Source organism: Lichenostomus cassidix, chromosome 4 (genome assembly GCF_008360975.1).
Source record: "Lichenostomus cassidix isolate B80296 chromosome 4, HeHo_3.0, whole genome shotgun sequence".
Lineage (NCBI taxonomy): Eukaryota > Metazoa > Chordata > Aves > Passeriformes > Meliphagidae > Lichenostomus > Lichenostomus cassidix.
The window spans coordinates 47,969,831-47,990,471 of record NC_139484.1 but is presented as its reverse complement, the minus strand read 5'-3'; the positions used below and the strand labels follow the sequence as shown (position 1 = coordinate 47,990,471).

At 39.7% G+C, this 20,641-nt stretch overlaps 1 protein-coding gene across 15 annotated transcripts in view; it reads left to right on the top strand.

Moving 5' to 3' along the window:
* The window catches only part of LIMCH1 (LIM and calponin homology domains 1), a 179,224-nt gene extending 161,360 nt beyond the window's left edge, over nt 1-17,864 (top strand). For all 15 annotated transcript variants that reach the window (XM_085059073.1, XM_085059071.1, XM_085059070.1 and 12 more), the window contains 10 exons: nt 317-400; nt 2,012-2,104; nt 3,074-3,178; nt 4,802-4,938; nt 5,716-5,840; nt 7,239-7,362; nt 8,583-8,660; nt 11,183-11,291; nt 12,208-12,310; nt 14,795-17,864. In XM_085059073.1, coding sequence (XP_084915199.1) covers nt 317-400; nt 2,012-2,104; nt 3,074-3,178; nt 4,802-4,938; nt 5,716-5,840; nt 7,239-7,362; nt 8,583-8,660; nt 11,183-11,291; nt 12,208-12,310; nt 14,795-14,820 — 984 coding nt within the window. In that variant the 3' untranslated portion in view covers nt 14,821-17,864. The remainder of the gene's footprint in view (nt 1-316; nt 401-2,011; nt 2,105-3,073; nt 3,179-4,801; nt 4,939-5,715; nt 5,841-7,238; nt 7,363-8,582; nt 8,661-11,182; nt 11,292-12,207; nt 12,311-14,794) is intronic.
* The last annotated feature ends 2,777 nt before the right edge of the window (nt 17,865-20,641 follow it).

Here is a 20,641-nt window from a genome sequence, read left to right as displayed (position 1 = left end):
TACCCAGAGGTGGCTCTGTTCAGTGCTGCTTAGAACTTTCTTTAAGATCTTTTTTCCCCCCTTCAGCTGAGGTTTCCCAAGACTTTCTTTGCAAACCAAATGATTCTTTTATCATTTGGCTACCTACAGGCAATCCCAAGTGTCAGTGAAGCTAAGAATATTAGCTAAGTCTGCTAACTGAGAGAACCATTATCTAGTTCTCAATTTCCCATTGTAACTTCATTGGCAGGGCTTAATCAGGCAAAGTGCAGTTTTCTCTGGTAGCTGTGTGAAGTGTAGTGTCACAGTCTAATAGCTTGGTTTTCCTTCATGTAAGCGTTTCAATTTCTGGTCCTGGGATCCAGAAGAAGAGCGAAAGCGCCAGGAAAGGTGGCAGCATGAGCAAGAACGCTTGCTTCAGGTAGGGAAGAAACTGTCTGTCTTCCACTGTGTGGTCCAGCTGTTGAATTGTCCCTTTGGACAAAAGTTGAGCATTTTGTGTCACATTTTCCACGTCCTCTGTGGATGCTTGAGTGAATTCTGTGGCAGCTGAGTGATAAATGAGCACACACACGTTCTCTTTGGTTTAGGCATTCTCAGCTGTCCCTTCCCCACTCCATGGAAAGACCAAAAGGACTTGGTCTTGCAATCCAGCACTGAGTTAAACCAAATGTGTTGGTCTTCAGTTATATTTCAATTATTTTAAGCATAGGCTGCAAAATATTTAATTACTTGGAGCATCTTTGTCAAGGCTGACAATTTGCTAACCCTGATGCCTACGCAACTCTTCTTTAAAATTATGGTCTTAATAGATTTTAGTAGAATTCTGCTTTGTTGACAAGTTCTTCTTGAAAAATATCAAGCTAAATTTGGACATGAAAGAACTTGGGTTTAAGGGGCTTTTGTGAGAGAGGGGAATATCTTCAAGACAACCATTAGTTTTGTCTAGTGGTAAACTCTAAAAGTTCTAGGCTTGTGTCCTAGTTGGAAGAAATGCAGTGGCCCTGAGAACCCGAATTTTCCAGTCACTCAGGAGTGTCTTTTGAAATTGTGATTACCTTGGATCCCAAAGAAATCATATCTTTCTTCCATGTAACAGAAGAGCAAGCAACTATCAAAGGGTGGAGAATAATAAAATGGGGTCTTTTAATCTTTTGAGAACAATTTCTGTATCTCTACACTTTCTTGAGATCATCTAATTTTACACCTCTTAAAATGGTGTAAAATTCTCACAATAATTTTTCTGGCCTGTGTGGGCACTCTCTTAATAGTACATGCTTCTCTTCCGGATCAGGCAGATGTGGTTTCCAGTTTAAACAGAAGCTGGAACTGGTGGAAGAGGGAAATGGAAGTCACCATTCTTCTCCATATTCAAACCAGTTCTGGAAAACAATTTTAAACACCTCTTTGAGATAATTTTTCGAGCAAAACTCTGTGAAAACAATTCCTAAGAAATCATTCCGTCAAGGAAGAAAATAAGCTACATAGCTAATTATAAGCTTAAACCTTTACACACTATTCATGTATCTTTTAAACTTGCATACTTATTCATCATTCATTAAATTGTATTGGCATATCTCTTAAATTAGTACCAATATCTGCAAAACCTGTTCATTTATGTGCTACTTTGCTGAAGTTTTTAATGCACAATCCATGTCTCAGTGTTTTGGGATCTGTGAAACATTTTTGAAACTTATTACAGTAAGATAAATATGGAATTATTAATATTTTTGAGCATAAACTTAATTTCTTATGAAAGATTTTAGAAATTCTAACAAATTAAACTTCATCTAATGTGTCAAAAGTTTCTTGTAGTTTAAAGGTGTTAAATGTAAGTTCTAGAAAAAAGTAGGTAAAGTGAAAAAGAAGTGGTTTTTTGACATCCCTGTATGTTTCCAATTTTTATCTTTTTATTTCATCCTATTTCTGATTAATCCACTCTTAGCAAGCTCATTTTTGCTGTGGAGATACTACAGAATTTATTCCTAATACTGAATGCTCTGAATTTACCTGCATTTGTATCCATGTACAGGAGAAGTATCAGAAGGAGCAGGACAAGCTGAAAGAGGAATGGGAAAAAGCCCAGAGAGAAGTTGAAGAGGAAGAACGTAGATACTATGAGGAGGTATAAGGCTCAGAGGAGGAGGGTTTTTATTGCCTCTTTTTTGGTATTTAAATGCACCCACTCACATAACAAAAAAATAATCCCATACCTTGATTAATTAATGAAAAGCCTCTTCAAGGCTGAATACTCAGGAGGATTGTTTCTCTTAAACACTGCCACACATGTTGAAGAAAAATATTTAAATATTTGGACAGGTATGCTCAGCACCTCCGCATAGGTGGAGGTGTCTAATTGCTGTGCAAGTCTGGGTGAGTCAGTACAGCTGTGTCTGGGCATGCTCAGACTTCCCTCCGGAGGCAGAGCCTTGTGTATTTTGGCATATGCTTGGTGCCTGGACTTGGTGGAACTCCAGATGAAATCCTTGTCTGCCTTGGGCTTGATCATGTAGATATTTTGTAACTGGCCTTTAAAAAAAAAAAATCCACAGGAGGTGTTCAAAGCTTGCAGTTGTGGAATATTAACAATCTATAAGACAGTGGTTTTCTTCTGTTGTGCATAGGTCATTATTGCAGGAAACTGGGAAATAATAATGTTTTAATGTTTAATGTTTGTCTATGCATTATGTAAATTGATAGTTTCTCATCTGTGCTTGAGGGACATACTTGTGATCTAAATAAGAATTTTTTTTCAGCTTTCAGAATAAGTTTCTCATGTACCAAGGGTAATTTCATAGTTTTATATTAAACTTAATAGACTGGAGCTGTGAGGAAACAGTAGTGCCATGCCAAGTGCAATATTCTTTCCTGTTTTGGAAATTCCATCTCAAATATGGCAATGGTGAAAGGAACAGAAGTGCAAAACCATGAAGCAAATTAAAAATTGAGGTGTTACCATTACTCTTGGTACCACAAGTCCTTACCTACCCATCTAAATATGACACATAGCTATTTTCCTTATGTGTTTCATAAGCTCATAGTTTACATTTTGTATTTTTAACGCCCCCACTCTCTTCTGATCCTCTTTCTTTAGGAATGCAAGATAATTGAGGATACTGTAGTTCCATTCATTGTTTCTTCAAACTCTGCTGACCTCCTCTCCTCTTCTTCCTCTACCACTGAAGGAAACAAGACAGTGGTGAGTTTTTCATGGAGTAGTAAGGCACTGAAGAGTAAGCCATCTTCAGTGCAAGGTTTAATCCTTTGCTAAAGGCTATCAAAGTCGGGGAGCAGCAAGAGTAAGGGTGTTCCCTGGATCCCTTCTCTAACTGGTGATACCTCAGAGTTCTGTAACTTATAGATTTTCCAAACTGAATAGCTGTACTCCCAAGCAAGCTGCTACCATCCCATTTTCAAGTAGAGCAGAGAGTGATACTTTCTCTCTGCAGCTGCCTCTCTTCTTTAACTGGTGCTGTGAAAAGACAATTGTGGCAAGCATAGGTTTTTCCCATGAGAAATTTTCTTGTGTTTTATAAATAAAGATAAAGTTTGGATGTTGTTGGAACAGTGTCCCAGAACTTGGACAGTGCAGGCCTGGCCAATCAGGCCTTGGGGAAGGCTTCTGACTGACCAATCTGGGTGACTTTTGAGAACTCTATATATGTGATGAAATCAAAACAATAAAGGTCATTCCTTCTTGCCACTGAGAACTGGTGCTTTCATTACTCTGCTAGCTGCTCAACAGCGACAGACAATCACCTGTTTGTCTTCCAAAGCCAACAAAATCTTAAGTGGTTTCCCTGAATCCAGAATCTCGAGTGTAAAATAATGCTTTATGTATATCTCAGAGACTGAATTCTACTTCCCTAGTTTTCCTCCTTTTCTCTCCCATCATCCCTCCTAGAAAGCAGCAAAACAGAGGAATGTTTACTCTTTGTGGTTTTGGGGTTTTTTTAACTCATGCAGCATAGAATGTTTAATTCAACGCATCTAGCATATAATTAAATTTGCATTTGCAGAGATCAGAGAATGACACCCCAGGTGAGATCACAGTAGAGTAAATGTGGGATTCACAGATGTAATTTTCTCCTGCCTAAGGCACCTGCACCAAGTCATCTGCTTTTTCCATTCAACATCAGAATTTGGAGTACTGTATCATTTGGTTCTCCTCTCACCCTTTGTGCCCCCTGTTCTCACTCATTCCTGTACAAGGGCATCAGCCATGGCCCATTTCCCACATGGCTGTGGGTCAGTAACTTCCTTGGTGGAGTTGCTTACACCACAGTCAGGGCACAGCCTGTGCCCAGAAGTGAAGGAGCTCATGCCATTGCTTACTGAAGCTCCATGAGTCAGGTGTGAACCACTCCAGTACCATTTTGGAAGTAGTATTGCTGTTGCCCTTTGAGCATGCCCAGTATGTGTGAATATTGCTTTGCCCCTAGGCAGAGACAAGATGAGGTCACTCACAAAGTCCTTGCAAGTCCAATGGGAGGCTGTCTAGACTCTCAAAATAATTCAGGAATTTCTGCCAAAAAGTATATGGTGGGAAGTTTTAATTTGCTGTCCTTAACAATGTACTTGGTCCCTCATTTATTTCATGCTCAGTTTAGTCCAACTAGTTGTTTTTTCAGCTGAAGTCTTAATTAAATCCAAAGTTGGGCTTACCAGGGTCAAATGGCTGTCCTATAGAAATGTGAGATGTTCTTTTTGATACAAAGGTGTGTCAACACAATGTATCTAGGGGCAGCCTGTACTTTTCCCATGTGTGTGCCAATGCCAAATTCAAAGGGAGCTCCTTGTTCCCCCTTCATCTGTCTTCTAGAACTCAGCTGATTCAAACAGCTCTCCAGAGGAAGGCAAGCAAAAAGAAGTTACAAAGCAGAAAAAGCTGCTCTGGGAGCAGGAGAGTATGCCATCTCTGAAAAGCAAGGAAAACGAAGTCTGGCAAGAAAAGAGGAGGTATGTATTAACCCTAAGCATTTCCTAGCCCTGTGGAGCTCTGTGTTCTGTTGGCTTCTGCAATCTCACATGTGCCTGTGATTGATGTTGGAGCACCAGCACCTGGTGGCCTGGTGACAGATGCAATATATCCTGATCCGCTGGCCCTAGGGGCTGACACACGTGTGGCAGTGTACAGTGCTGGTTGTGCATATCAGAAGGCTTGTTTTCCCTGAATGGCTTTGCCAAGAGGCTGTCACAGCAACCAGCTCAGACCTTAGACAGCTCAGACACTTTGGGGTCACTGCACTGTGTCTTGCATACATTTCACAAGCCATCTGAAGGAGGAGAGTAAAGGTTTCACTCAGAACCTGTGTGAAATTGCCTGGCTATCTTATAAGTGCCATACCCAAACTTGCCAGGTGGTGTTTAAAGTCCTGGACTTTGCTCAACTGCTACTTAACAGGTTTCACAAAAGAGAAGAGGCATCTGATGATGCTGAGCACTGTATAGAGAACATGGATAAAAGGGTTTTGTCTGACAAAGAAGCCATTTTCCACAAATCCAAAATCATCTTCAGCACATCTAAGTGGCAGTTTGAGGTAAGCAGGAAGACTTGGACTATTTGGAGACAAACTTGTTAATTCATTGAAGTTACTGCTTTGTCATTGCTGATACAACAACAAAAATCTTTTTGCAAAAAATGGACTGATATTCAAAAGCCTGATTTTGCCATTATATTCAAGGTGAAGTTTTATCTGGCTTTATTTATACAATGTGACTTATTTTTATTGGCAGTGGAAATAAAGTGCTCTCAGGATACCCAGAGACTGGTATCTTGAAAGGAGGAAGTGAACAGGAGCACCACTTGCCGGTGATGGAGCGCAGCTCACCTGCCAGGCTGAATCTGCCACTGACTCAGGGTGAGAATAAGACTCTTCCTATGCATGTGTTCTTCTCCAGATAAAAATCTGGCAGAAATCTAACTCAAAGAATTTTAGAAATTGGCAGTACATGTATATATTCAAAATAGAAATGTCTCAGACTAAAAATTTATTTTATGTTAGCAAAGATTATGTTAAGGTGAAATTTAAACTCTTGTTTTCGTTAGAAATGAGAAATGCAGCAGCAGGTATCTTGTTTATAGGCCTGCATGTTCACAGTAGCAGTTAAAATTGTTATCTTCCATATTTTACATAATCTAACATATGTATAGGATTTATCAGGATACAGAGAGCATATTTCCAACACTTATTTTGTGTTTTGATAGCTAATTAGATTCTTTATGTCCATTTCAGTCCAGGAAAAATCATTACATGTGATATGTAACCTTTTCAAGCCAAGCCTAAAGTGACACCTGCCTCAATTTTGTCATCAGAAATGTCTAATGGCTTTTAAAGTTAATTGATATTTTTTTAAGCTCCCATAAATATTGATGTTTTTGAAGGAAGGAATTCCCCCAAAACATTGCTGTCAAGAGGGTCACCCTAAAAATAAGGCAAATTCATGAATTTAGCATCATTATCTACCTAATAAAAGTGAAAAGTGGAAAGTAAATAAGTCAGAGTAAAGACAGAAAGTGAATGCAAATTTTGAAATCAAGTTTTTTTGTTTTCGGTCCAGCATAAAAATTTATGATTCTAAAAAATGAAACGTCTATGGATGAAAAAGTTTTCAGTGTCATTACTTGCTCCAAATGCAAATTCAATTTATTAAACTTAGTAGGTCTGCTTTCCTTGTCTCAATTTTATTGTATTCTTAGTGCTTTGGTAAAAATTCCTCAAAGAAAGCAAGCAGAATACAGCAGCAATACATCCTTGGGGATTTATAGTAGTGATTAAGCAAATTTCACAGGTTTGACAGTTTTTAACTACAGCTGCTAATAACCCTACTTCAGGGTTTTTCTAGGTTCTTTTCACCAACTTGATCCCCTTAACTCTTGCTATTGAGAAGTTTGAATTCCCCAGCACCATGGAAGTTTCAGTCTCTCTGGTGCTTCCTTCATTATGACAACAATACTTTATTTTCCCATGTGTTATTTGTGGATGGCTGTTTGACCTTGCCCTTTCCCCCTCCAGAAACAGATTCAGCAGCAGAGTAGACAGTGTGTATGTGAAGGTAATGCAAAGGAACAATGTTTCATAGAGGTCTCCTGATGTAGAACAACCTGTCTCTGACTTTGTGGGGAGTTTCTGAGAAGCTGGTTTTAAGGAACAGTACATTTCTCTCCTTTATGGTGTACCCAGAAGCCATGCTGGTCTATAAATATTGACAAAAGCGTTTTGCCTCAAATACTGAGTTTTCCCCATGTCTTGCTGTAGATGTCTCCTGGAATCAGCAGTTGCTGACAAAGCAATCTCCGCAGTGCACAGAGGACGCTCGGCAGAGACCATTCCTGGGCCAGACTGCAGCACAGCAGCCAAGCTCCACAGGGGAGGCGAGGAGGTGAGAACATAAAGGTTGTCAAAGAGATTGAGAAGTCCTACTTGCTTTGTTCTTCCTTATATTCCTGCTCAGCACTCTCTGTTGGTTGGGTTTGATTAGTCCTGCAGTGTGAAGACACCCTTAATGTTTGGCTTTCCCACCAAGACTGCTAACATTTATCTGCTTTGTTTCTCATTATAGATGCCCCAGTTACCAATTTCATGAGGGAGCACACACTGCATGCCTCTCTCTTCTTTTTCCATAGCTCTTTAGCACATATCTACGTAACTTTTCATATGCTTAATTTGTTTTAAGCGCCTAAGACAAACGTTTATAGCAAATAAGTGGCTGAACATGAGTGTGAGAATGTCAGGTTATGCCTGCCTCTTTGAAGCTGGTATCCAAGAGCTTCATTCCCCATCATCCAAACACACATTGATAGCTCCATTCTAGTCCTTTAAAGATTATACCTTTTAAAAGAAGATGCATAAAGAGTAGTATTTTCTTTCTGCTGTAAATTTTGGTGAGGTCAGTTTTCTTCTCTATTGCTTTGCCTTGTGCTTTTGAGTAAGCCTTGCTGAAAGGTAACACCAGTTCTTTCGGTATATAAGGTATCTGTTTGCCTAGTATTTACAAAAAGGAGCTATGTAATGAGAAAGGAACATCTATTTTCATTGGCATATATATGAACACAGTCTTATGCAGAACCTGTTACCTCTGTGAAAGTTGTATCCAGTCAAAACTAATGTAGATTGAGGTGTGGTTACCTATTCCTTATAATAACTGGTTCTCTGTGTGTTTGAGAAAATTGTTATTTAGTCTGTAAACAGTGTTAAGCAGCGAGAGTTTGAATCAATCCTATGATTTCTGATAACAAAAACCACAGTTTTTTCTCACCAAACCCTTGCCTGGTAGTAGGCACACAAATGAACCATAACCAAATAAACCACCTTTCAGTGTTGGTAGCTTCCTTTTTACTCAGTAAAAGCCAACAGTGTAGTGTAGTGTAGTGTGACTTGGCTTAACCCTCCTTCATCATGGTGGGAGCTATGGTGAGTTGATGAGATGGGCAGGAGCCTCCTCATGGCTGATTACCTTATGAGTTACCAGACTGAGCAGCAGCAACCAGACTAAGACGCAGAACCAAAACTCCTGAAATTCACTAGCTCAAATTTTTCCATACAAAACCTGTTTTAATTTTTGTTCAGCTGTAGTAACGCATCTTCTCTGCTGTATTTTAGGGCAGGCTATCATGAGAACTTCCGATCTGGGCCATCGTCTCCCTGCTCTCCTGCTGCTCTGAGTCAATCACCCAACAGGTACTAAAGGTCAATAAGGAATTTTGCAGACCAAACACATCTTATAGTCACTGGTGGACTGCCAAAGTGAAAAATCACATTAGTATTATGTGGATACACTATTAAGTCTGCTAAATGTTGCAATTCATAACTGTCCATGGGATAAATGTGTAGCTCCCTCTCCCATATTTCTTGCCTGCTTCAGTGGTATTGTTATGTTTTCAAATAATGCAGTTCAGGAAGCAGCTTTAGAACTCTGCTTGATGTTTAAAATTTCAATAAAATTGAAATGGGACAGTATAAACCTTGTCAAAGAGAGCAGTTAAGTGTGAGTTCAGACCACTTAAGACAAAGGATGTCTTCATTGTGAATAGTCACATAGTCACATGCTCAGGAGTAAGGTCTGTTCTGGACATTGTCACTTGCTGATTTAAAAATAAATTCTTCCTTTAATTTCCAAACTAGAAATGCATTTTACTTTTTTGCTGATTTTTAATTTGCCTACACTCATGCTGATCTAGAAATTTTATTCTCTCAAGCAATCTGTACATCTTTCAGTGAGTTATGTGTACCAACTCTAAATAAATGTTAACTGTAGCCTGATTAAATCGCTGATAATTTTGGGTATATTAAAATCAGTTTGCTTATTAAATAGGGTAAAGTAATACAACACAGAACATAGCAAGTTTTTTTCTGTTTAAATTACATTTTTCTTCATGTTTCAGAGCAAAGCCCTGCTTATGATGTCACTTGCATTGACATCAAACTATTGGGAATTTTTTACATGAACAATATATTATGTTTTCATAACTGTAGCTGCAGTATTGGTGAGATTGCAGATAATTTCTTTGCTATAGGTAACTAGTTGTGATAGCTAGTTTGTATTATTTAGCATCTATATTCTGATCTGAGAACCTTTTCCATGATCTTTTCTTGAAATAAATCTTAGCTTTGTAAACAATGGATGGGATGTAATTCATTATTCCACTAAAATATTTTTAAAACTCCTAAAAATTTCTGAAGATTCAAGACTTTAACTTGCTCTTGTAGTGACTCTGATAGTGGAGAAGAAGTAAAAACAAATGTAAAGTCAGGAATAACATGGAAGCAGAAGGGTTAAGGTTGTAGGAGGGGAGAAGAAACCCAGCAAAGTTATTCTAAAAGGAATAATGATAATGAAGCAACAAGACAGACATGTCTGTACTGTCTGTGTTCGTGGTGGGCTCAAGAGTGGAAGCAAGGACAATTTTTTAATTGTGATGAGTTTTTCTGCTCCTCCTGTCTCTCTCTCTCTGTATTTCTTTTTTCCAAAATGGCTCTTTTGTCATGCTGCAGTCCAGATCTGTCTCTGTTGGTGGCTTATTATGTTGCTGCCTCAAAAGCAAGAGATTGTAAACTTGCATATCTGGGTAGGATTTCATCAAATCATCTTTCTCAAAACTCATGAAGTATCACAGTGTTTCTCTCCTGGTTTCAGCCCTGGCTGAAAAAAGCATGGGTGACACATAACAGGGAATCCCTTTTGGTCTCAGGCTCGTCTCACTAGGCCAAGCATCAGTTCTGGCAGGCAGGCAGGTGAGAAGGGAAGAGCGTGAGACCCATAGAAGTGTACACGTGCATTGCTATCCAAACCATTATGAAAAAGGGTACCAGTTCTTCCTGGTGCTCTGAACTTCACCCAACTGTCATCCAACAGCAGATTTATGGGAGAGGTCTAAACAGGACTGCTGAAGGAGCGAGTTGAAGTAACTTTTGCATTGCAGATGGAGATCCAATTTCGGGTTTTCTCTAACTAGTTATAATAGTGGCTGCAGTAGCACAGACTTAAATGAGTCAGCCACTGCCTGGTCTGTGCTACTGTGGTTATGCTGTCACTATTGACTTCACCAGCTTGTTTGGGTGCAGGAATAGCAGCCCTGTTTTCTGACTTGCAGTGAGTAAGTCCATTTGTAAACTAATTGAAAAATTTCCAGGCTGAGAGTCTGACTCAGGTAATTTGTGTGAATTGCTGTGGCATTGACTAGGTCTAAGTAACCTTTACTATAAGGGTGGTGAGGCACTGGAGCAGATTGCCCAGAGAGGCTGTGGGCTGCCCATCCTTAGAGGTGTTCAAGCCCCAGGATGGGGCTCTGAATAACCTGGTCTAGCAGAAGGTTCCCTGCCTATGGCAGAGGGGTTGGAACTACATGATCTTAAAGGTCCTTTCCAACCCTAACCAATCTGTGATTCCATGAACCCACAGGCATGGTTCCCTGCCACCCAGGCCTCTGTTAAGAGGCTTGTATGTCCCTTGATCTTGCACAGCAGACTGGCAGGGAAATGGCTCTGAGCTGCTGTGCATTCAAGCTCTGCTTGCTTGACTGGAAGGCAGACCTGCAGGTAGATTCAGTAGCATGGCTGAAGGGTCAATGTCTATTTATGTAAACCCCTCCAGTGCTCCTTCCTCCCTTGATAAGTCCTGTCCCTCTTGATAAACCTATCTAAACTTTTGGCTCCATTTTAGCATCAGTTGCTGTGTTCTTATAGCCATGTTTGTCTCCTAGGTCTGTCAGCGGGAAAAAGCTCTGCTCTACCTGTGGTCTCCCTCTTGGAAAAGGAGCTGCCATGATTATTGAAACACTTGGTCTTTATTTCCATATTCAGTGCTTCAGGGTACGTCTCTTGCCTTTTAAAGAAAAATCTCAAGTTGTGCACAAAGCAAATAGAGAGTATATTGAGGGCTGTAGATGTGAAACTGAAAATGAGAGGACCAGGGGATTTGCACGGTTGTTATGTATGTTTGAGTGTGTTTGTTTGTAAAGAAGTGGAAATAACACAACTATTGTGTTATTTTGCAGTCAGACATGTCAATTGGACTAAAATCTGTGATCAAGAAAGCAAACTTAGCTTCTGCATTTACAGGGGGAAGCATCATATAATTTCTCTATTGTTCTGGTTGTTTTTTAAATATAAAATTATTTACCATGTGATTTTTTTAGGTGTTTGGGGTTTTTTTCCTTCCAAAAATATGGTCAATGCCAAAGCCATCTTTGATCTGCCCCATGGTTGGAAAGCTCTGACTATGGAAGGAAATGGTGTATTCTGCCTTTCACCACAAATATTGCTTCACTGTTCTTGAGTGTTTCAGTTTGGAAATAACCTGAAGTGTTTGCTAGAGAACTCAGAAAGTTACCATTTCCATTATCTCTGGCCCAATTGGTATTAGATATTTGTGAAGACTTTTTTGATTTTAGACATTTACCCTGACTAAATCTCTGGCTTCTTTAAGCTTTATCCATCACAACTGGCCTGGTTTCAGAATGCAACCTCAAAGTCAGATGGCCCATATAATTATTAGACTTCACTTCTGTGTCAGTGGAGGTTGCAGAAATCCAGTCCTAAACACTTTTGACTCTAAAAAACCCTCTTACTGATTTGCAGTGTTCCCCAGGAGTGTGGGCTGGGTTCTAGGGGGGTATTTTTTCTCACTGTTCCAAAAACTACTGAAACTGAAGTTAAAATTTGGGAACAGTTGTGACAGATAGTAAGGGCAAAGTCTCTCTTACTTTCTCTTTTCTTCAACCAACAGTGTGGCATTTGCAAGGGACAGCTGGGAGATGCAGCAAGTGGCACAGATGTCAGGATTAGAAATGGTCTTCTTAACTGCAACGATTGTTATATCCGATCCAGAAGTAAGTACCAAATACTGTCCCAAGGACAGGGAACTCTAACAATACTGTTCCCATGATTTTAACTGGTGGGTTTGGCTGCCTTTGACACTCAGGCATAGCTCTGCCATGGGAAGAGGAGTCTTCCCATGCCATTTTAATTATTTTCTCACATCAGAAAAGATTTCCAAGCCCATTAAATTTTGCCCAGAGGATTTCTGCTCAACAGTGTTAGACTTAAGGCTGTTTCTGTGCATAAACATAAACTCCTATACTATGCACACATATTGGATGGTCTGGAGGCTTGAATCTCTCACATCACATGAGACAGTGTAGATAATTCTACCAGATCTAGGACCCTGGGCCGTGTTTGAAGAAGTTCCCATTTGGCAGGTCTCTAGGCCTCCCTTTTGTGGACAAAATGGTCATCTAAAATATTAAGAACATTCTGTAACTCGTAGTGAATCCTTGTGATGGTATCCCCAGATATGTGCTAAATAGTGTTGCTTGCCATAAATTTTGAGGAATGAGCCAGATAATTGCATGTCAGAAAGAAACTTCATGCATTTTGTGGCCTTACAGGAGGTAACCTAAATGTCTTTCTGAGTCCTGGGTTTGTGTGACTGATACCAAATTAGTAGAATATTTTAGCTTCACCCCAATGTCACCAGTGATGGTCAGTGCTCATGCTGGTTTCCACCTTGTGAAAAACAGTAAGATGCAAAATAGGAGTAATTGTTGTCTTCCTGTTAAATATTATTTGGTATATTCACTGCCTACAGTTCCAGCTGAACATCTAGAACTTTCTTGGCTTACTATTTCCCTTCTTTCCCAAAAGCAGTGGGAGTAGAAATCCAGGAGTAGGAAAGGTACCTCCCTGCCTTTGCCAGAAGAAGAATGGGTACTTTTTCTCTGCTGCTTCAGGAAAGAGATACTTCTCCAGCAGCAGAGCTAGAGGGTGCTATTGTATAACCGTTTTTTTTTTTTTTTGGCAAGTTCTTTTTAATTCCACTAAGAAATGTTAGCAACTTTATATTATTTATTTAACCTGAAATGTTTAGAAATGGCTTTTTCCCTTCATGCTGATACATGCCATCTTTACATAAAAAAGAGAGGAAGGTGATAAAAGTCATAATTTCCTTTTCTTCTTAATCTTTTTTGCAAAACTAAAAATTTATGTCCCTTGAGGATAGATGAAAGCTCAAATAAATTATTGGTTTATATGCTGTAGAAATCACTCCCTCCATCATAATTTCTACAGCATTGTTACTAAAAAAATGCATTACGGAGCTGTGCACAGTGTTTCATGTAGTAATGTTTTGCATTTGTACACACCCAGCAGAATGGTAATCAAGTCCATGACAAAGGTAATAGGATTTGAGAAAATGTATGGCTCCTGAAGAATAATAATAGAAAGGGGTTTGTAATTTTTACTTCAAATTGCCTCTTCCTTCTGTGTCCATTGCCCATGCAAAATCTCAAAATTCAGTTAGGTGAATTTAAGCTACAGTGACTGTTGTTGACAATTCAAAGGGACTGATTTTGCTAGAACTGCAAAAATTGCTAGAACTGCAAATATTGCTAGTTGCCAATTTTTAACTAAAATTTGATGTAGTGCACACCTGAAATGAAGAATAAAGTGGTGCAATGGCAGTGTTTGCCTTTCAGTTCTGGGAATAAATGCCACAAAATGTAAAATCAATTGATTGCATGGCTTGTGCCTTCGTGTCCCCATGGCTGCATCTGAAACCTGTGCAGCAGTGGGCAGAAGTGATGGTCTCTGACTAACCTAGGATTAGTTGGTATCATTTTGACATGCTTCTGGGTATCTCAGTGAAGTATTTTGGCTCCCAGAAGCCCATCAGAAAAAATGGATGATTCTGTTTCAAAACAAATCACCAAAAAAGATGACAAGAAAAGCATTAAGGGTTATGTAGTGGTCCAGGGTCCAAAATATTTCTGGTTTTTGGATAAATGTGAATGGGGGTGTTTGTTGGTAGGTTGTGTCTGTACAGTGAAAGGTCACAAGGAAGGAAATCCCCTATTCAATGTCAAACACAGGGAATGGTTACAGGTTGATGAGTGTCGAAGTCAAAGGCGAGAAGTAAATTAATGAAATTCCCTACATGGCCAAATAACACAAGGAATCTGTATTACCACATAACACAAACTAGGCACAGCTGAAGATGACTCACCAGTCCTTTGCTTTACTATTTTGCCATACAGAGCCTGAAATAAATATACACGTAAGTTCTTTGGGGGTAAAATAAAACTTGATGCAGAATGCATTCAACACATGGCAAGGAAAATACATTTCCATTGGAGTTATGTTGAATCCTTTTTTGTAGTAGTTAGTGCCCCATGTTCGGAGAAGGAAGGAAAAACAAAGCACAAATATATCTAACTCCAGATGCATTTTTTTGATATGTAGAGATCATGTGAGGAAAAGTCTGTATTTGTTTGTTAAAATTTGTAACCAATTACTTGTTTTGGTTTTGTTTTACGCAGCTGCTGGACAGCCAACTACATTGTGACATGACTTTCAGTCCTAATAACTTTCAAGAAGGAACTCTCTTCTCATATGTATCGGCTGCCTCCAGACAATCACTTGTAAAAGCTTAAATCCATGGACATGATGGCTCTCATCTCGTTTTTAAAAACTCACTAAAAAAGTTGCACCTGCTCCTTTGAAATGCAATATGTTGGTTTTTGCTTCCTTAAGAAATTTGCAAAATATGTATGACCATGTTTGGGAAGGCGAAGCCTAAGTACTATTAAAAACACAAAACCACCTTTCAGGTATGCTTATGATACCCAGTCTGTTACCTTGTTCTTTGGAAAGTAATAAGAGAATAAACATGCAATAAAGCTGTTTTGTTTTAATATTTCTAGCAATTAAAAAGTTTAAGTTTACAGAACCTTTATAGAATATGCCAACTTGAGCTGAGAAGTAATTTTAAGATAGCATCTAATCAGTGCATTTGAAAAACTAAACATCACAGCACAACTTCTCTGTTATAATTGAAGCTATAACATTTTTTATACAGAGACTAGTTTGATAATACGTCCTGTAATTCTGAAGCATTTGTGTTTATATTACCTTCAATGGAGGGTAGAAGTTAAACAAATAAATTATTGCACCTTTAGTCATAGGATTTTTTTGTTTATGTACCTCAAATAATGTTCATGACTATAGCTTAATATTCTCTGAAATAAAGATTTCTTCATTAAACCTAAAGACTGCATACCATTAACGACGGAAAAATTTCCATCAGGAGCAATCTTTCTTACAAAGTTCAGCAGCCTGTATTGTTATTAAACTCGATGAAAGGTGATGTGGAGGAGAGGTGGCTGAATGGGCAGACTCAGCTGAGTTGTGAGTCTTTGAGTTGCAGTTTGATGCCATGGTGAAGCTTTTCTCTTTGGCATGTAACTTGCCAGTCAGTGATTTGAGTGGGTTGGACATCTGCTCGTTCATTTGCAAACATTACACTTGGTTGAAATCTCATGCTGAGAAACACGTGTGGTTTGGGTACCCCCCAGGGCAGAGAATTAGACAGCCTTGAGCCTGTGCTCCTCCATCCATTACCCAAAAACAGCAAAACCCAGGAGTGTGGAATCTGGGTAGGGAGGAGGCTGGCAGCCACAGGCAGAAAAATTACCTTGCCTGTGTTTGGGACAGTTTTCCTTTGTGCTCTTTGATTAAGCATGTGCTCCTTACTAAAGTGATCCAGCAGCTCATTGAAACAAGGGTTCAGCAGGTATCTACAATAAACGGAGTTAGGGAATGTGTTGCAACTGTAAAATATCCGAGCACTTTTTGGTAAACAGTTACTGGAAATGTCTTCTAATGGAGGGGAAAAATTCTTTTTCTGCCTTAAAACCACTATAAAACTAAATGAATAGAGATTTCTTTTATCTATATGCATATCTGTTGTCTTTTGATGTGTTGGTAAATAGAGATGAAGTGGTTATTAGGGAAGCAATAATTCGGAGTAGTTCTCTAGACAGCAATTATTTATTGAAATGCTAGACAGTTGCTTGCATGTGAGTTGCATAACCATGCAAAACTGCGTGTCATCAAACACACACGTGCAATGTCGTTGGAAGACATTGTGACTATCTGCTGGAAAGTTACATGTTACTTCCTCAATATTGTGCCTTAGAAAATGCAAAGCTGTTGCACAGTCAGCAATGACTTATGGATGCAATAAATCCAAACAGCTGAAGTCCTTTGTGTACTTCATCTGGGGAATATTTTTAAGTAAAAATAAAATAAATCAGACAAATGTTTTGGAACTAAAAGTGATATCCTATATTTTGATCAACCACTTGCATGATTTACAGTTAAGGGGTTTTGATAACCAGGATGCTTACCCTTTGCATGTGGTTGCTATAACATTTTCCCACAAAGAACGTGTAACACGGAAATTCAAGAAGCAGATTTTGTAACCAACATGGTGCATCTGTATAACTCCATGCGCTGCATTAAGGATATGTGAATATACAATGTCTGAACCTAATTTTTAAATGAGACTGTGCATGCTTGTGCATCTATTCAGTATGAGTCTCCAGCACTGCTTCACCCATGTGATAGAGTTAGATGTGCAAATCAGTCCCCAAGTGTATCAAAGGGTTGGTTGTCTCAGAGGTCAGGTCCGCTTCTCATTCATGTAGGGGTGAGTGCCCAAAGGGCTTAGGAGCATGGTTGGGATAAAGTGCATGAACGAGGGGGGAGGGATATTGCATCGCACTGCAGACACACCACTGGGTCTCTGGAGCTGCACAGAAATTGATCCCAGTGTCTATCAGATAGTTTCATATATGCATGTTTTAGCAAAGTTGATTGTACGTAAAGCGAAATGAAGCAGCACTCAACGATGATGATTTTTTCCCCTAATGAACATCTATTCACCAGCACAGAATAATTTTCAACAGTTTTCTAAATCATACTTGCCAAGTTCTTATGTTTGATTTTATTTTCCCTCTGGAATCTTACATGGCAGATTCATTCAAGCTAAGATTTCTTTTCCCTTTTTTTCCAGTTTGAACATATCAATATGATACATTTCTAATCAGGAACTTCGAACACAGAAAAAAACAACATTTTCCTACATTTGAACTGCAATGTAAATGTATTTGTTGCAAAAAATGATTTATTATTGCTAAGCAAGTACAATGTATGTAATGGGTTTTAGATGTTTTGGAATTTATTTAGCCTCTTACTACTTCAGAGAACCTGAACAGGTGTCATAACCCATTTGTATTTTACAAGCCCATTTTCCATGGTGTATTTTTTCCTTACTCTTGCTATGTAGTGTTATTGATGCAGTACATCTGTAGTTTTCAGTGAATGTCGCAAAGGTTGGTGAACCAGAAGGGGACCATCCTTATCTGCATGTCCATTCAGGGACAAGGATTGCTGTCCTAGCTGGGGCTAATGTTGAGTACCAATTACGCTAATCTTCCCTTTATTTTATTTATTCTAAAATGCCTCTGGAAATTAGGAAAACTTGTCTAAAAATTCAACAGCTTTTATAGTAAATGTATGTTTATAAATAAAATGTTGATTACCTTTGTGGTGTTGATTTTACTTATTACAACTAACTTCTATTGCGTGAACCTGGATTGCAGAGTAGAGGCCTCTGCATGGTTGTGGTAGGCTGAGCCAAGCTATGCTCCCCAGGGCTTAGTATATGAGATGGGACAATAAAAAAGACATAATCTAGATGGCAAAGTACACTGTGGATTGCCACTGAAAGCTGTAGACCTGTATTCACAAAAGCATGTGTGCCTGTTGTGGTAAAAGAGGAGCAGAGAAGGCTTTCTGTAGGGAGGAAAACCCAAAGTCCTCAGAAGATCTTTGCTATGTGGAAATGAAATCAGTGTTGGTGGAGTGTGGTTCAGACTTTCACTCAACAAAGCACTTTTATATGGCAATGCTAAATATGTGCTTGATTAATTTCATTTTGACATAGCAAGGATCCCGGAGTTTGTGCTTAGTTTTACATGTGCTGAGGTATCTCACTAATTCTTGAATTGCAACAATTGTTTGACTTGTCCAGTCACCAGCAGAAAGTTCACACAAAATTTTAAACTAGTAGCTGCCCCTTTCTCCACTTTTTAATTGGGTCTTAAGTGGATGACAAGATTGGGTTTGTGCCAGTTGGGCCTCTCGGCTGTTAGATGAGTCATGGGGATGTGCCGACAATTTAATTTTTTTAAGTTAATTACTTTATTCATTTTTATCCTGGTGCCTTTATGGCACTGGTAGTGGTCATACATTATTCCTGCGTGTCCATGAGGGTCAGCATTCTCTCTAGGGGCAGAGGCATGCTGGGATTCCCTGGGGTGCCCTGTCTGCGGGAACAGCTCTCTGCCACTGGAGGTTGCTCTGAGGCTGGATTTGGAGGCTGTCAGACAGCTATTTCTGCTCCAGCAGCTCTGCACCAAGGCTTCTGGGCACACAGACAAACACTGTTTGTGACCCTTATGAGCCAGGAAAAACAGTGGAAATTCTGGTGTGCTTTTTTGTAATATTATTGTTATTTTTCAGTGAATGTGACCTGCGCAGTCATTTATCCTAAAAGGGAACCATTGGGGGTGCACTTACCTGGCAAAATAATTTTGAATACCTTATAAAAGGGGAGATATGTCACCTGCTCACCTCCCCCAGACCTTTGTCTGCAGATAGCAAAGGCTGCCAGGAGGACCCCAAGAGAAACCCCTGTGCTAACAGGGCCTTGGCATGCCCCAGGAGAGGGCAGTGGCTTGTTGAGCAGTGGGATGAAGCTTAGGACATATGGAAAAAACAGGAGGTGATGGGGGAGAGGAGTGGCCTGTTACAGCTAGGGTTCAAACATTGGAGCAGAGGATACCCATGAAAAGAGGGATGTGTGCATGGCCCCCCAGGAGAGCTCTCTGCCTCCTCCAGCTCCTGTCCAGGTGTGATGCCTCCATCCCTCCCCTTTCCCCCATCGTAGCCTGTCAGGGCAAGGGCTCAGTCTCCTCCATCCAACCCACTTTGTTTTGCTCATTTTTTTTCTCTCTTTAGCTGGGGTTTGGTGCAGAGGTCATCAGTGAGCACAGCCAGGAGCTGCTAGCTGTGGGAGGCTCTAGGCACAGGTGATGAACAGCAGTAGCTTGCTTATCTTGTGAGTATGGATTCTTACCAGGAGAACTCTTCTGGAGCATAGTCAAAAGCAGGCAGCTACCACTTTGTTTAGAAAATTAGCTTTAGGTGTGGTTCTTGCTGCCCAGCTTGGCAAAGATTTGGTCTCAGATGGGTCCACTTCCTGGTAATGGGATGACAAGATGACAGAATGACAAGATGACAAGATGACAGAGACACATCTGCAGTGAAAATCAGAAGGGGTTGTGGACACTTGAAGTGAGCAGATGGCCGCCACTTCGATGGAAAAATAAAAATGTCAGTAAAAGATACCTCCTGTAAAGGCAAACAGGTCTCTATATAGTTTTAAAAGCCTCCGGTAGGAATGTAATTTCATCTGAATTTCCTGATAAGGGGAAATGACTAAACTGGAAGCTGCTCAAGTTTTTCAAATAATAAGAGCCCAAAAAAAAGAGATGGAAGGTACAGGAGAGGATGTGACTCTTCCTATGGTGCAGTGGGGGGTTGGTATTTGAGGGGTTGGGGAGAGTGTCTGTTTTCTAGTTCATGCTTTTTATAAAATACAGCATGAGTTAAACATGGAAGAGGGAGCTGCTGCTCTGTAGATCTCATGAAATACCGCATGCTCTGCAAGAGTAGCTAGTGAAGCTAGCTAAACCCCAAAGCATATGGGGTTTTAAGCCAGTTAGGAAAAAAAACCTCCATTATTTAAGATAATCTTATAAGTCTCTGTTAACTCATCCATAGAGTCCATCTGCTTCACTGCACGTGATGCACTGTAAATTCTCCTACCTAATGCCACATCCATAGTTCACAGATGTATTTTTTCCTGAGCAGATAACCTGCAGGTTAAAACCTGCACAAGCCAGTCACAGGTCTAGAAACTAAACCAAAAACTAACCAAGTTGTAAGTCTTTCCTTGAAATAACAGAATTTATCAAACAGGAAAAGAAAGCAAGATTTTAAAAATTCATTTTTTCTGTTACATCTGGTTATAGACAAAATCACTCAAATTGCAAGCACAGAAACAGAGACATGCTATCCATATCTCTGGAAATTACTTGTAGTAATGATGAAACTGCTGTTCCAGGGACCTGGACTTGGGGGTTTGCTATGAAAATCCCCTTTTCTCAGTGGCCAAGTGCTCTTTGGTTTTCTTTGGAGTGGTTCATAAAACTTCGTGAGTGTGCACAACTCCAAGGAGGTGTTAGAATAATCCTCAA